The following is a 16,252-nucleotide window of genomic DNA, read 5'->3' on the forward strand; positions in this document are numbered from 1 at the left end:
TTATAAGAGCAAATTGTAAAGAATATCAATTCTTTTAAAAATGATTGATATAATTATCACATTTCTAATAATGTGAATATATGTATTCATGCATATACACTGAATTGGATTACTGGAATATAAAGAATCTAATTGATGATCTAAGTTGTTTCTTGTCTGGTGTGAATATATGCACATACACATATAATAGTTTACTTTTTTATTTGCAGCAACTTCAAGGAAATGTATTACTATGCAACATGTTTATGTAGAATGTATAATGTATTGTATGAAAGAAAATAAATAATTTGTCTTAAGAAAGGAGTTGAATGCGTTGGATATGTCGCATTTGGTAAGTAATTAAATATTACTAAAATATTTTTATGATTATTTCTAACTTCAAAACATTTTCTTCTCATGTAATCGTATATTAACGAGATAGATGTTAAGATTCGCTTCATAACATTTTTTAAATTGTTTATTTTTTTAGCATGATTTATTTTTCGCTATAATGTCATACTAACAAACATATATGTTTTTAAATTAAATTATCTGCAAGAAAATTCTTAAAAATTGGTGACGATAATTAATTGTTTACTCATTAGATTATATATTAACAATATAATCATTAACATTGAATAACAGTTCTTCTTTTTATATCCTGTTTAATCTTTACATTAAATCTTGAAACATGTTATATTTTGGACATTAATCATTTAATTTTTAAATTTAATATCAACCTCATAAACACTAAACTATGTACATATTATATTACAATGACATTTGTATATTATATTAACAATGACATTTGTATTAAAATTAATTTAACTTATTTTATTTCAGAATAAAAAAGAATGGGTTGTGTCAATAGTCGAACAGATATTAATGATTTACATCCAAATGTTTTTCAAGTGATGAATGTAGATGATTTAGGTAATTTAATTACACCTGGACGTTTAGAAGTTACAGAAACTGATATAATACTTTACCAACGTGGTAAACAACCTATTAAATGGCCATTACGATGTTTAAGGCGATATGGCCATGATGCTGAAATTTTTAGCTTTGAATCAGGAAGGAGGTGCTCTACAGGACCAGGCATTTATGCTTTTAAATGTCGTAGAGCTGCACATTTATTTAATCTTGTGCAAACAAATATTCAGGTTTAGTTTTTATAATATTAAATGTAAAAATATGCATATGAGTATTTTTCAAATAAAATTTATTATAGGTTTGTAATAATAGTGGAGATGATACAATATCCAGAGAACTTCCAGTTGCTTCTCATTCTGGTCCTACAGTAACAAGAGTGACAATACCAGTTGAGCCTAACTATTTGGATCTCATATTAAATAGAACTACTAATCATGTGGGTCCTAGATTTGCACATAATCAACAAAACGGAGTTGGAAGATTAGATAGTGTGGGAAGTAGCACTGGTCTTATGTCATCCCAAGGAAACATAAGTTCTCCTACATCACCTCCTGTGTTACCACCGCTACCACCACCACCACCACCACCACCACCACCACCACCACCACCACCATTTCCTCAACCACATCCGTCCTCACTTTATGTGAATGAAGAAATATTGTCTTCTCTATCATTAGAAATGGAACATAATAACAACAAAAGCCTTAGAAGCGCAATACACAGGTAACTAAAAATTTAATTATATTGTTTGCATTGTTTAATAATATCTATAATCTTGTATGTTTTTATAGATTTCGTACAGTCAGTAATTCTATATTTGATAATGGTTCAGCATCATTAAAACTGACATCTATATACAAAAGTTCAGAAGTCACTTCTCAAATTAAATCATCACTCTCAGTAGCAACTTATATGAATGTAGACATTAATTCTGATATTGGTCCACTTTCTCCAAGTCATAGTATTTCTGAAGCAATGCAATTTAAAGAAGATAAAAACGAAAACAGTGAATCTGGACATGCCTACATAAATATAAGTCCTGGTCAAGAATATGCAGAATTTCTTGGTGCCAAATCACGACCATCACCATTGTTGTCTATTCAATCTGATGTAGAAGAAACAACAAGACATTGCTATGCTAATTTAGAACCAAGTGAAATTGAAAATTTAAGAAAAAGATTTTCTGGAGTATCCGCTCCGGAGAAATCACCTCTGCCTCCATCAACACCACCAGGTGGTTCAGGTAAAGAAGTAAATTATGCTGTATTAGATCTGGATACAAAGGATGTACCAATGAATTCACCATTAGATGGTCCTTCAAATTCTACCACATCTCCTCCAGAATCTCCAAATAAGATACAAAAAGGGTATACTACAATAGATTTTAATAAAACAGCTGCTCTTTCTCATTCAGTCAACCCAAATCTTGTGAATGATAATGAAGGTTCAAGGAAAACACGTCACAATTCTACAATTAGTGATTTGGCAGCCTCTGGTAGACGTAGTTCATCTATAAGTGAATAATACATTTTTTGTTTCCTGACTGTGCCTACATAATAAATATTTGTAGCATTTTATAAAAAATATGAAATAATACGCTTTCCTTTTTTATTGAATTCTAATATTGAATACTATAAAACCAAAGAAGAAATATTAAATTAGTTTGTATAGTTTTTGTACACTTATTTTGTACAATATTAAACAAATTAAATTTTTTAGTGCGTAAAAATATAACACATTTAATTAAAAAATCGTATTTCACGATTTGTTCTACAATTTATTATTCATTTGGTAGCATTTAGTTTTGTACAATGTACACAAAGAACATCACAGTATTTTTAAAGAATAAGTCGTTTTCCAAGTGCTATTAGTATGCACAAAGGAAAAATCTCTTTTATATGTATAATATACAAATGTGTTTATAAAACATTGTATGTAAAATGATTTTTCAAATTGACTATTGTAGGGGAATTGGAAGCAGAAGTGCTCTAATTTTCCTGTATCATAGGAATTGATGAGGCTCAAATAGACTAACTGAAATGAGAGTTTATGACGTGATAATATAACAAGATGATGATAAAAGAATATATCATTTTAAATGGCTGCTTTTAAAGTAGTCAATTCAAATTTAACTATGGCCATAATTTGGAGTGATTTTGATATAAATGATAGATATTTATAGTAAAACATTGCATATGTGTGTGTATATATATACATATTAACAGCATAGGCATTATATATACAGGTACACACACACGCGCGCGCGCATATGGAGATTAGTATATAATATTATAGCTCTTTAGAAAAATGTTTTTAAAATACACAATTTTAATAATACATTATCATGCTCTATCTAGAATTTGATATATTTTATAATTATTTGCTTTATAAATTGTGTATATATATATATATATATATATATATATTGTGTGTGTGTGTGTGTGTGTGTGTGTGTGTGTGTGTGTGTGTGTGTGTGTGTGTGTGTGTGTGTGTGTGTGTGTGTGTGTGTGTGTGTGTGTGTGTGTGTGTGTGTGTGTGTGTGTGTGTGTGTGTGTGAAAGTTGATTAAAATATGTTTCTGTTACACAATTAATCCGTAATAAGAACTTTAATTGTAATATATTTAAGATATATGTTGTTATAAATTGTATATATATATGAAAGTTGATTAAAATATGTTTCTTTTACAAAATTAAGAGAAATAGTTCAATCTGTAATAAAAATTTTAATTGTACTACATATATTTAAGACATATGTGTGACATAATGTATCACTCATTTTTATTCAGTAGATAAGAATATGATTTTTGTATATTGATTTATTTTAAAACTGATAGCTTTTTAAAATATACTCAAACAGTGTTTTCTATCTATATAAATTTCTTTATGAATAATGTTAATATTCTTATAATAATTTTGATAAAATCAAAAAAATTTCAATATTATTTGCTTAAAATGTAATTTAATGTTAGTAACTTGATTTTTCTGGATTATATTATTTTTTATAATTTTACTTTCTAAAAACGTCTAATATATGTGTTTAAAATCTTTAAAGTGTATAAAAATACTTTCTTACTAAAGATATATTTATCACACATTTATTATATACTTCTATACAATATTTTGCATATTTATAGTTCAATAAAAAAATATTAATCATTGTTAGGCTCTTTCTATCATGCTCATACCATAACATTTAGTTAATCATGACTGTTATTATCATATTTGTTATTTGCTAATTAGATTTAACTATGAAATTACTAAAAAGATGTTAATATTGTTTTAATACCTAGTACTCAATACGAGAAATAATATCCACATTTTAAATCTTAATTTTGCATTGCACCATATTTACTGCATAGTTTTGTCAGCCTTCTTCTATCATAAGTATTAATATAAATGTTTAGAAGAAGTGAATGAAACTAGAGTTACAAGTATGGTGCATTGCTAAGTTTAATATTAAGAACATAATTTTGTTATATTGAATATTGTCAAAAAATATAACATCACATATTTACAACATATACATAACACACACATCTGAAGATATAATTAATTAAAATCATCTATTTTTTACAAGCATATAAACATGTTTAATGAATAGAAATGTTATAATGTTCTTAAATGTTATTCTGAAAAATTGATTATTCATTGAATATGTTCGACACTTTTACTTCTAGAAAGAATGTTGCATGCTATAAGTAATTTTAAATACATATTGTAGTAACATAATATTAGAAAAAGATGTAATAAAAGATTGCGTGATTACACATAACTAAATGTTATCTCATAATATTGACATATTCACTGCCATAGTTTAACATCTATTAAGGAAACAAATATAACTTTTCATATGGATTTAAAATAATTATTGCTAATACTTCATATTATGTTTCATCGTATTATGATGGAAGTAAAACTTTGTTACAGTTTTAGTGATAATCATACATATTTTGAATGAATAGATAATGGTAGTGAATAAATTGATATAAAATAGTAAAATATTCTGCTTTGTTATACAATAATTTTATATAAGAATATATTTGACTACATACATAAATCTTATATTGTCATTTAATATATGATTTGAATGCAGAGTGCACTTATATCCTTGAACAAATTAGGAGCTTTATGTTCAAAATGTAATAGTAAATAAGAAAAGGCAGGCTGGCCCATATAGAAGAATATATGTTTTCATAGTCATATAGGATTACATATATAAAAACTACTTCAATAAATAATTACACATGTATTCACTTTAAATTTTAAATAACCAGATCTAAAGAGTCAAAGAGCTTCTATTTTTATTTTTATTTATTAGATTCAAAAGCATGCTTGTATCATTCTCTTAATTCGTAAGTTTTCTTTTCACAAATATTGTTCTTAAAGATATATGAAAATATTGTATTGTTAAAAGTTTGCTACATTTAAATGAAGCAAATGATTTAATATACATTATTAACTTTATACATAGAATATATGAATATATAAGTGGTAAAAGACAACATTATGTTATAAGTTGTATTTTCTTTCAATCTTTCAAGTTGTAACTAATTAAACTTGTTATATAAATTGGATTTTTCTTAAAATTAATACTTTCAATGTAATTAGAGGAGTATTATGCAAACTAAAATATAATATATTTGAAACTTTTTCCTTTTTTTTTATCTAAATATGATGAAAATAAAAAAGAAAGTGTAAATAAAGAATGAATGCAACCTTTTGAAATTACTTCGTAGATATACATGTGTATAAACTTAAAATATAATGAACTTTACACCATTATATTAAATATTAGTGCTGATATGAAATAATGACTATGGATATATATGAAGTTAAATTTATCGTTTAAGATACTTATATATTGGCAATAGTTCAATTTAATGACTCAGAATAACAATGCAACATAAAATTACATTAAATTTTATGTTTTAATGCACATTTTACAATTAAACTCTAGCCTTAAGTTTAAAATGTCTCTTATAAAAATTAGATATTTTACATCATTAGTAAGGAAAAGGGAGAGAGGTGGGATATAGCCAAGAATGGATGAACAAAATGTTCTTATAATTCTAATATATTTAAAATAATAGTTTCTGAGAATACTGAAAGGTGCCAAAGAAAAATTTGTTTCATTATGTGTGAAACAAATTTTGAAGTACAATAAATTCTAGTGTAATGTACTAAAAATATTGTATGTTTATAAAAATAATTAAATCATTGTTTCATTCTTTATACGTGATATAAATGTATCATAAAGCTATACATCGAATACGTTATATGAATGTTTCATTGCACTTGATACAATTAATACTTTTATATTATTGCAAAGATAAAAACTCGTTCTTATCTTTAAATATGACAGTATTATATGATCAACGGTCAATGAGCACAGTTTATTAGTTTTCAAGAAGTTATAATTCATTGATTAATATTATTAATCAATCTAGAAATACTATATAATAAAAATGTTTTTGGATGCTAATGCAACATTTCTTAATTTACATTTCAAAGATAAATAAATTAAACATGTATGAATTTATTACATATGTTTTGTTTGAAAAAGAAAAGTTAAATATTCTGTAATTGTTTACTGTATGCAACAAATATTACTCATTAACCATCAAACAAAGACTAATAAAATTTGTTGAAATAATAAACATGATCCAATCCTTAATTAATTCTTAAAACAAAGAAAACGTTGCATTAGACATTTCAAACAATAAATGAATGAAAGAAAGGAATCAACTTTTTTACAGCAATTTATAAAATTGTGCAATGTCGGATATTATCACAATGCATTGACAAAAGATTATAAATGTGGCGCAACGACAAATTGGGCAAGCACGCTGAATGTGCAATTACTGAATGTAACGGCTGTGAAATATTTTAATTCTTCGACTGTCATTTTACAGTCATATGGAAAAATGATTCGTAATTGATTTATCCATTATTTCATAATTCACTTCCCAAATTTTAACTTTGTTTCAACTAATTGCTATTTATTTGAATAAAATATAGCTGTCCCTATTTTTAATTAATAATATGAGAGTCGGAAAATTAACAGCATACATTATTAAGATGAAACATTGGTTTCCATACTTTTTTATATTTTAAACTTCAATTAGAGGATATAAAATTAGTATTTTTCGTAAGTAAAAAAGTCATGTTTGTATGCATTTTACATTAAATATACAGTAATTTTGAACTACGTATTTTAAAGTCTTTACGCAACTTTTGTTTACATGTATTGCGTTATATTTATTATAAAACTTTCTTTAAACGAATATTAACTAGAAATTGTTTTATACGTAATTGTATATAAGTAACTATAAAAACATGATTTTATTATTTCTTCTTTTTAATGGTTTATGTATGATTTATAATGTATACAAAATATATAGTAATGTTATTTTAATTAATCTATTATTATTTTTTAAAGTAATATTGTAAGATAATAAATTAATCATAATGTTAAAGGCATATTTAATAAGGAAATATTTAAATTGGTATTATTTCTTTATTTAGAATATAACGTTTTGATATCACACAAATCTTTAGAAGGCACTTTTATCCACAGCCAAAAATTATGGCATTTACGTACATATGTATATATCATTTTTAATTATATCTGTCCCAGTTTTACATATTTGAATACTAGACAGTCTTGAGCAAAAAGCAAATACTAGTACCTATAATTGAAGAACAAAGAAGAATATGTACATGTGAATTACAATATTATGTAAGAATCTATTTTAAATTTTTCTTTTCCTGTACTGTGGACCCCGTATAACACGGAATTCATATAACATGGAACATATCTCTCGCGTTATAAGGGGTCCCACTGTATGTACAAAATTAATAAAAAAAATTATATAATTTTATTAGATAATATATTTTAATACTTAAATTTTGTAGAAAAATATTTTATTAAGCCGCGTGAAAAAATAACAGTCATATAGTTGATATTCTCAAAATTATCATACAGAGACTATACAAACATAAAGTATTGTCTATAGTATTATGGATATAATATTCTAATACAGTCATTTATTTCAAAATTTGAAATTTTCAATAACAATAATTTTGAAATATATTTTTATATAAATATATATTTATTAAATATCTATATCAATATAAAAATGAATAACAATATAATCATCAGATTAATTAACTTTCCATTTTTTGATGAAATTCAAGATTTTATTACAAATTATGTTTCAATAAAAATAAAGGAAGCTTAATTGAATTGACCATGAATTCAGCAGTCTATTAGTAAAAATAGATATAAAGAAATAATTAAGCAGCGAGTTGACGACGTCTACTCAATTCGTGATCTATTAAAATGGAAATATCAGGATGGCGATGAAAAATCGTCGTGCAATAGTTGACTGTTTGACTTGGGTCTGCGCCTGCTTTTAACAACAGACGTACTGCATTAACAAAGCCACTTTCGGCGGCTACTTGGAGGGCAGTCAATCCTTCTACGTTCAATTTCTCTAACTGTGCAAGGGGTGATGTAACCAACAAAGAAACGGTTTGATGAAAACCTCTTGCAGAGGCTAAATGCAACGGTGTATTACCACCAGCATCTTGTATACTAGGATCTTCTCCATGTTCCAACAGTTTTGCTACCATGTCAGCATAATTTTTTCTAGAGGCAATGTGCAATGGAGTTTCACCATAACGCGACATTATACCGGTTGGCGTGTGAGATATAAGTAAAAACGCGGTGTTTAAAGCACCGCACTCGAGACACTCGTGTAAAGGAGTTTCTCCTCTATCATTCTTCAGTGATGGATCCGCGCCAGCAGCCAACAACGTTTCGATCAATGACTCGATTTCAGTTCTATGATTGTTGTCTGTAATAAGAAAAATTATTTTTATTTATTTATTACAAAAAAATAAGAATAATTGGGAATAAATAGATGTGAAGATTACTTTTGATATTTAAATATACATATAATTTTAATATAATAATAATGGTTTAAATTTATTTCTTATTTAATTTTTTTTTAAATATTAAGAAATATGTTTTTATTTAACAAAATACTTTTTAACAATAAAAAAAGTAATGTTTTAGTTTATCTGAATGCACATGGAATTCATACCAAAAATAGTGGAGGAAGCTAAAATATGAAGTGCGCTGCGACCTTGATGGTCCTTTGCATTAACAGGACCAGCGCGTGCTAATAAATCAAGCGTTTCTAAAGCTGCTTCAAAATTATGATGTAAATTTTTTGATCCTTGTGCGTGAGCTAGTTGGCGTGTTAATATGTGTAGCGCGGTTAAACCACCACCAGCTTCTTTCACGCCTGACGGGCAACCATATTTCAGGAGTTCTCCTACAAATTGTAATACATTTCCTGGTCCTCCATTTAAAATCACTCTGTGAAGCGCCGTCTCACCACGAGGGGAACGCACAGCTGGATCGCATCCGTTCGCAAGCAGTAAACTAAGAAAATTGGAAATAATCGTTTTTTATTTTCGATTGTTCTGTATCTATCAAATTGCAATGTTATTACTGGTAAAAATAGGTTGTAAATAAATTTAATTTCAATAAAAATTACGATGTTAATTAAAGATAACAATACAAATAATTTGTCAATACTGAAATTCTGCGTTATAGAACAATAGACTTTTAATTCTGCAGCGTTCTTTAAATTATTTTTGATCCAATCGCATTTCTTTATCGTTAAACAATTTCTTAATTTTGAAGAAGACATAAAGGAAGAGTTATTAATGTGAAAAGAATTCCAAAATAAATAATGTGCTGATAAATGTAATGCTAAAGAATATTTTAAAACATTAGAAATTTTATACGATTTAAAAGTCGTTTTAAATATTATTCGAAAAACAATGGATAGTAAGTAGAATATTTTTACATTTCGCGTGCAAATTATATTTTTGCGCGTATTTGTTCGTGTTAGTACTACAGAATTACATGAAATTCTTTCGGGAATATTACATCTTTGAACATCTGGTAACAACATGGCAAGAAAGATATTGAGAAAAACCATATAAACAAGAACATTTTCATGGTTATTAACAAGTTTGATGGTAAAATTCATTAAGAATGATTCACGTATTCATTTACCTCGATCGTAATAATTCCAATGTTTGGATACTTTTTACGACGTCAACATATTTCCCCACTAAAATTCAGTGGGCAAAATTAGAATTCAGTAAAGTCGACAAAATTAGATCGCTGTATTTACTATAGGAAATATTTGAATCTTTTTTCTTCTGTTTAAAAGAATTATATTTTATGTAAATTTAATATTTGATAGTAATATGGAATGTTAAAGTAATAATTCGTATACATAGGAAAGTAATAAAAAAAAAAATGTGAAAATAATTAATAACAAGGAACTTTTTAAATTTCTTCAAGAATAAATTTATTATGATTAAAACAAAATAAGCACTATTTATATTTTTAGTTGTATTTATTTAAAATATACTTATATGTAGACATTAAACAAAATAAGTAATAGAAGACCGAGAAAAATAATATATATAGCCATTACATCTTTACATTTTTAGATATAACTCTCAAGCTCAAATGAAAAAATTAAATGTATATACACACTTGTGTCAATATCAAAAAATTGAAATATATTTTTAATAAAATTTCAGCAAATTTAAAAAAATGGATACTTACTGACAATTATTAGATATAATTTCGAAACTTCCAAATTAAATTTTTCAGAATTGTAGCTCACAATTATATCATTAGTATATACTTGTATATGTTTAACAAAAATCTTATTTAGAAATATAGAACAACTCTAACTTTTAACTTGTACAATTTATTGGAGAAATTTCTTACCTTAGAATAGGAAAACAATGGTTCGTAGCGGCTACTAACAGGGGTGGATCACCTGAAACATTCCAATCCGGTTCGTCCAGGTTTTGTACAGAGTCACTGGCAAGAAGTGCCGCAACGCACTTGGCGTCCCCAGCACGTACAGCTTCGTGAAAATTCAATTCACTTTCGGGATCATATATTTCCTCAACGTCTTTTTGATGAACCACATCTTCTAACGATCCATTAGAAATTTCATAATTGTTTGAAAAATCGCTCGTTTCCATTGTAATATTATCGATAGAGTTCTGCAATTCTTCTAACTTAAAATTATCCTCTGAAGAAAAATCGGTTCCACGTGTTTCCGACGTTGCATCTTGAGAATCACACTCGGTAAAAAACGCATCAACTTTCATTGATACGAGCGAATTTGAATCTGGTAGTACACTTGGATCACAATCTTTCAACACTTCGTTTCTAATTTCATCAATATTTTTTGCATTTTCATTATCTTCATTGCTAATCGAAGTATTTTCATTTTTCTCTAGAAATTCAGCATCTTCGATATTTTTACATTCTACGGTATCTTTAACTTTCTGTTCGAGCAATTCTGACGTAGAAAGCGTCAATTTTTCTTGATTAACAAGGATTTTTTCTTGTTCCTGACCACTTGTTGCATGCTTCATCATTGCAGAATCAAATTCGGTGCTTTCCTCGCGCGTTGCTTGTTCTTTCTTGTTGTGCACTACTTTACTGACTACTGTGCCTGTCTTCTTTTCTATGTTCTGTTCCTGTGATATGAGTTCGTTTGTATAAGCAGCAGTCATTCTGATGATAGTTGCTCGCCTTTTAATTGAACCTGATTCTCTGGTAATTGGCTTGACGCCTTTTAAGAGGAAGATAGCTCCACACCGTGATCTACTTTACTGCAGTCATTGCTGTGTTCTGTTTTTTTTCTTTTTTAATACACCTGTTTGTTCATTGGTCTTTCGGTACGGTGTAATTGTCTACCATACGATCGAGATATCGGTCGGTGAGTAAAAATTATAAATCTCTGTACGTGAATCGAGTGTGGAAACAACTCATAAAACAGACCAACGAATCACAAATACGTGACTGAAAATCAAATGAGTCTGCTTACGAAGCGTCGCTATGGATCTCTCTGCTTCCCCTCTCCTTCTGCTAAACATCCCCACCTTTACTCTTTACCCCACTTCTCAAAACCCCCTGCGGTGCATTCAAGGAATTTATTGTAGATTGACATACTGAAAAATTGGATTACGATCAAGATATATATTCCTTTTTATTTCTACAGCTTTATGCGTTTTAGACAATCACGAATATTGTTTTATCTATATACTTCTCCTTCCTATTAATAAAGCGTTAATAGTGCAAGAACTTTTACTTATCAAAATAATTAATATTTTTAGTTTTCAAACTAAAATTTTACCATTCATCACTTTCCTTACATTACGTTAATATGCAGAGAATTTTATTTTTATTTATGTTGTTATATGAAAATAAATAATTTAATTAATAATTTAATTACGCAAAAATCGAATACATAGAGAAGCTACAACAATATATAATTTTAGCTTTAATGGCGTAAACTAATTAGGATATGTAATATCGTCGTTAACTCATTTATGATTTCATATATACATCGCGGAACATAATTTTACTTTTCATTCACATTTCCAGAAAGATAATTATTTTTTTTAAATCTTCAAATGTTATATCAAAATGTATTAAAATATATCAATAACATATTAAATATTACTTATATATCAACAATTTGTTTTTTGTCTATTATTCAATATTTCGAAATTATGCAAATTAATTACTTACAGTTAATTTACTTTGATAAAAAAATAGGTTTTGCAAAGAACACATTTAGAATATTTTTCGCTTAAAAAAATAAAAAGGTTACTTCGCGAAAATACGTATAAAACATTTTTTGAAATGATCTGTTCGTTATCTGTAAATATATTCACGGTGATATATGTACGTGTGTTATTATATATTATATAAAAAGTCCATGAGAGTCACATTTATTTTAATTTTATGTAAAAACCTCATTTTTAGGTTCTTGTTTAAAATTGTGTAAATAGGATTTGCATACGTATACATGTATATATATTCTTTTTTTTTGTTACTAATCTCCTAACTATAATTTTGCTTTACTTCCTAAAACGACCTCTCACTTTCTGCCAAATATTGTAAGTATATATTCCATATATCTAGATCTCTTAAGACTGCAAATATTTCTTAGTATATCCAACATTTTCTTGTATACATAAATTATATAAAAATTCTACTAGCCCTGTGTGCAATATCTTACATTTAAGAGTATGTAATCAATTTATTGTGATGATTCTATTTTTGTTATTATAATGTGAAGGAGATTTTAGGAAGCAATATATGATTTAAATTACAACAAATGTATTGTTCATGAAAGAAATATAGTGTGGCCATAAACTAAAATGTTAAATAGTGATACAGACTGATCCAGATGCACTTAGGACCATGAATATGTGTGTGTGTGTGTGTATACACACATATACACCTTGAACATTTAAAAAATATAGAAACTATAAATGTATAGTAATATTAATAATAATGTTTTCTCCATCTCTAGTCCATCACTGTATAAATATTTACTGACTAAAATTTTCTACCAAAAAATTAAACAGATTGTTCTAGAAATGTTTGAAGTGTACATTAATATCTTAATTATTTAAAGTAGCACTTTTGTGCTAAGAAGTATCACAGGTATCTTCAAATATGTACATATTTCGAAAGGCTAGAAAAATTTTGCCACAACAGAGCTTAATTGATAAAATAACATAAAAAATGATGGTCATACACATATCAAATAAAGAATATACATCGTTTTATTTGCTGTGATATCTAGAAACAGATTTGGATTTGGCGGACTATGATCTCTAGAATCAGATCGCCGTTTATTACAAAGTTTCTCTTTAGTATAATCGCTTCTACTATGAGAACGGCTACGAGATGATGATCGTGAATGCTTGCTTCTTGATCTTGACCTCGAACGTGAGCGAGACCGTGACCTTGATTGCGATTTTGACCGTGAATAAGACCTGGAGTGGGATCTAAAATATATATTATATTAAAATCACGATTATATTGAAATTGCCTACAATTTAGAATTTTATTGCTTTTCTCTATCAAGTACATATATTTATTTATGTCAATTGTATCAAATTTTCTATTTTTTCTATGAATGTAGCGTAGTATATCTTATACAAAATTTCAAGAGATTTATGGAATAATTGGGCTTGCAAAAATTGCGACAAGTACCCAGGAAAACTATCATAGTTTACTTCATATTCTGATAAAAGTAAAAATTACAGAAATATCAATATACTACTATAGTTAGTAAAATGGATCTTCATATTTTATAATATTTTCTATTTCTTTTCTTTTGCTTAAATGTCAATATATAAGTGTATATATATTATATATATAATAATATATATAATATATTAATAAAATTAATTTAAATTACTAAGTATTACAAATAAAATGTTATATTAATTTTAAAACCAATTATATCTATTTTGTTCCATTATTATTTTAGTTATGTATCGTCTTTAACAGCTGCTTGTATGTAGTAGAAGGTTGTAAAGTACGTAATAGCAATACCAGAAAAAAGAGAACAGATGAGTACTTATAGAGATGAAATCATATAAATATGTTAGGTGTATGGGCGAAGAGTGGCTAGATGAGATGACTCACAATTTATCTTTTAGTGACCATTAGATCTATTATAATAATTTGGCAAAGATAATAAGACAAAGGAAGAATATCAGAGATACCAGTAGTGCTGATGTGCAAAAACTTTCAGTCTAAGGTGATCTCAGTGGTCGTTAGAAGTATCGCAGTATGCAGAACTAGCCACTCCATCGGCCGTGTTTTCCTCTTTTGCTTGTAGTATGCAGAAAGAAACCAGAGAAATGTGGATATTCTATGCTGTAACTACGTAGTATCACAAAGTGAACCCAAGGTGAATCTGATGAGAATCTCAGTAGCAACACGTTTCTCTTATGTATGCCTGTTCAGCGGGGTCTGCTATAAAAATGTCAATATTATATCGATATTGTTCTTGATAATGAAAGCACTTTGGTATAGTATGTAAAATTTTAATATACAAAATTATTTCGTATTTCATTTGTTTCATACACCAAATATAACAAAAATAATTTCTTTTAATTAATATATATTAAAGTTTATCTTCTAATATAAATATTCTATTATAGAATGTAACTTACTAAACATTAAAATATATTCAAAGACCCAAACCTTATACAAAATTCATTATTACAAATTACTTTCATTGTACATTTAAGCATATATTTGTTAAATCAAATTCTGCATATATTTCTTGCTTACTTGTCTAATAGTTTTTTGCATGCCATAAAGTTTATGTGAAATGAATATGCATTCTATACTTACCTTTTCTTACGAGTATTTCTATGTCGTTGACAATTTCTAGCATAGTGACCTCTTTCACCACATTCGTAACACCTATCTTCAGGATGAAATAGTTTGCCTACACCTCTTCTGAAATAACTTCTATCTCTTAATCTTCTCCCATTAGATGCTTCCACACGAGCTCGTCTTCCACATATAGTTCTCCCATCAAGTCCTCTTATTGCATCTTCTGCATCTCTAGCATCTTCAAATTCCACAAAAGCAAATCCAGGTGGGTTTCTAGCTACCCATACATTCCTTAAAGATCCATAATAAGAGAAAGCATCTTCCAATTCTCGTCTTGTTGCACCATTTCCTAAGTTTCCTACATAGACTTTACAATCTGAAGGGTACCTTGGCATCTGAAAAATATATTTTAATAATTTAATACTGAATATATATAAACAATTTCCTTTATTGTTTACTTAATAATGTATTTTAGACAATTAATGAATTTAATTTGTATGCTTTAATGATTTAACTACGACTGCAATATCTATTAATAATATTAATAATATTAAAAAGTAATAAAAGTCATAGCAGTCCTAAAGACTCAGACATTTGTAAACAATATATTATTTCTTTCTGCGGAATATTTAATTTTTTTAAAAAATAAAGTATAACATATTCGACAAAATTATACCTTATTCATTGTTGATTAATTTATTAAGCAGGAACATACAACGATATAATATAAAAAATTATCAATTCTTCATACTGAAGAAAAAAGTTGCATGTCAAGCGCGTCAATTTTTTACATTTAGTATTTCGCCGAAATGTAGGGGTTGATTAAAGTCCGGTTTCTATTTAAAAATATAGATGTAAACGATGAAAAATATGAAACTAACTGATATAATTACATATTTCTGTTATAATTTAAATATAATATAGATATAACTTCCTTTTTTCTGTTGTTTTTCAAACAAATAAAACAGATATTGAAAAGACTTAACATTTCCCAATTTAATTATTTCACGTATGTACAATATTAATAGCACAATATTTTAGTGATTTCGATTTTACTATTGGTAGAACTG

At 27.2% G+C, this 16,252-nt stretch overlaps 3 protein-coding genes across 5 annotated transcripts; 1 reads left to right on the forward strand and 2 right to left on the reverse strand.

Moving 5' to 3' along the window:
- The first annotated feature begins 141 nt into the window (after window positions 1-141).
- Window positions 142-2,528, forward strand: LOC132907776 (fibroblast growth factor receptor substrate 3). The gene is made up of 4 exons (XM_060961176.1): window positions 142-331; window positions 823-1,142; window positions 1,211-1,635; window positions 1,704-2,528. Exons 2-4 carry the CDS (start codon window positions 834-836, stop codon window positions 2,434-2,436), a joined length of 1,467 nt encoding a protein of 488 aa, XP_060817159.1. The 5' UTR covers window positions 142-331; window positions 823-833; the 3' UTR covers window positions 2,437-2,528.
- Window positions 2,529-7,410: 4,882 nt separating this feature from the next.
- On the reverse strand, window positions 7,411-12,265 carry LOC132907760 (ankyrin-1-like). Its single transcript, XM_060961153.1, has 3 exons — window positions 10,740-12,265; window positions 9,022-9,365; window positions 7,411-8,772 (listed from the first exon to the last, which is right to left on the reverse strand). The coding sequence occupies exons 1-3, from the start codon at window positions 11,540-11,542 to the stop codon at window positions 8,210-8,212; spliced, it is 1,710 nt and encodes a 569-aa protein (XP_060817136.1). The 5' UTR covers window positions 11,543-12,265; the 3' UTR covers window positions 7,411-8,209.
- Window positions 12,266-12,750: 485 nt separating this feature from the next.
- LOC132907868 (serine/arginine-rich splicing factor 7-like) lies at window positions 12,751-16,189 on the reverse strand. 3 transcript variants are annotated; one of them, XR_009658270.1, is made up of 4 exons: window positions 15,859-16,187; window positions 15,198-15,577; window positions 14,561-14,813; window positions 13,694-13,834 (listed from the first exon to the last, which is right to left on the reverse strand). XR_009658270.1 is itself a non-coding variant. In XM_060961322.1 (3 exons), exons 1-3 carry the CDS (start codon window positions 15,865-15,867, stop codon window positions 13,576-13,578), a joined length of 648 nt encoding a protein of 215 aa, XP_060817305.1. In that variant the 5' UTR covers window positions 15,868-16,188; the 3' UTR covers window positions 12,751-13,575. The 3 variants fall into 3 exon arrangements, 2 of the variants coding, with proteins under 2 accessions (XP_060817305.1, XP_060817319.1); XM_060961322.1 differs by lacking the exon at window positions 14,561-14,813 and having other exon boundaries at window positions 12,751-13,834; window positions 15,859-16,188; XM_060961336.1 differs by lacking the exon at window positions 13,694-13,834 and having other exon boundaries at window positions 13,841-14,810; window positions 15,859-16,189.
- Between the last annotated feature and the right edge of the window lie 63 nt (window positions 16,190-16,252).

This window comes from Bombus pascuorum, chromosome 1 (assembly GCF_905332965.1).
Source record: "Bombus pascuorum chromosome 1, iyBomPasc1.1, whole genome shotgun sequence".
NCBI lineage: Eukaryota > Metazoa > Arthropoda > Insecta > Hymenoptera > Apidae > Bombus > Bombus pascuorum.

Excerpts from the sequence above, each read along its gene's own strand:
- LOC132907776 (XM_060961176.1), top strand. The coding sequence starts at position 834 with ATGGGTTGTGTCAATAGTCGAACAGATATTAATGATTTACATCCAAAT. Across the intron at positions 1,143-1,210 it reads TTGTGCAAACAAATATTCAG|GTTTGTAATAATAGTGGAGA; the intron begins GTTTAGTTTTTA and ends AATTTATTATAG. Across the intron at positions 1,636-1,703 it reads CTTAGAAGCGCAATACACAG|ATTTCGTACAGTCAGTAATT; the intron begins GTAACTAAAAAT and ends ATGTTTTTATAG.
- LOC132907760 (XM_060961153.1), bottom strand. The coding sequence starts at position 11,542 with ATGACTGCTGCTTATACAAACGAACTCATATCACAGGAACAGAACATA. Across the intron at positions 9,366-10,739 it reads CATTGTTTTCCTATTCTAAG|TTTACTGCTTGCGAACGGAT; the intron begins GTAAGAAATTTC and ends CAATTTTCTTAG. Across the intron at positions 8,773-9,021 it reads AGCTTCCTCCACTATTTTTG|ACAACAATCATAGAACTGAA; the intron begins GTATGAATTCCA and ends TTCTTATTACAG.
- LOC132907868 (XM_060961322.1), bottom strand. Across the intron at positions 13,835-15,197 it reads AGAAATACTCGTAAGAAAAG|ATCCCACTCCAGGTCTTATT; the intron begins GTAAGTATAGAA and ends TATATATTTTAG.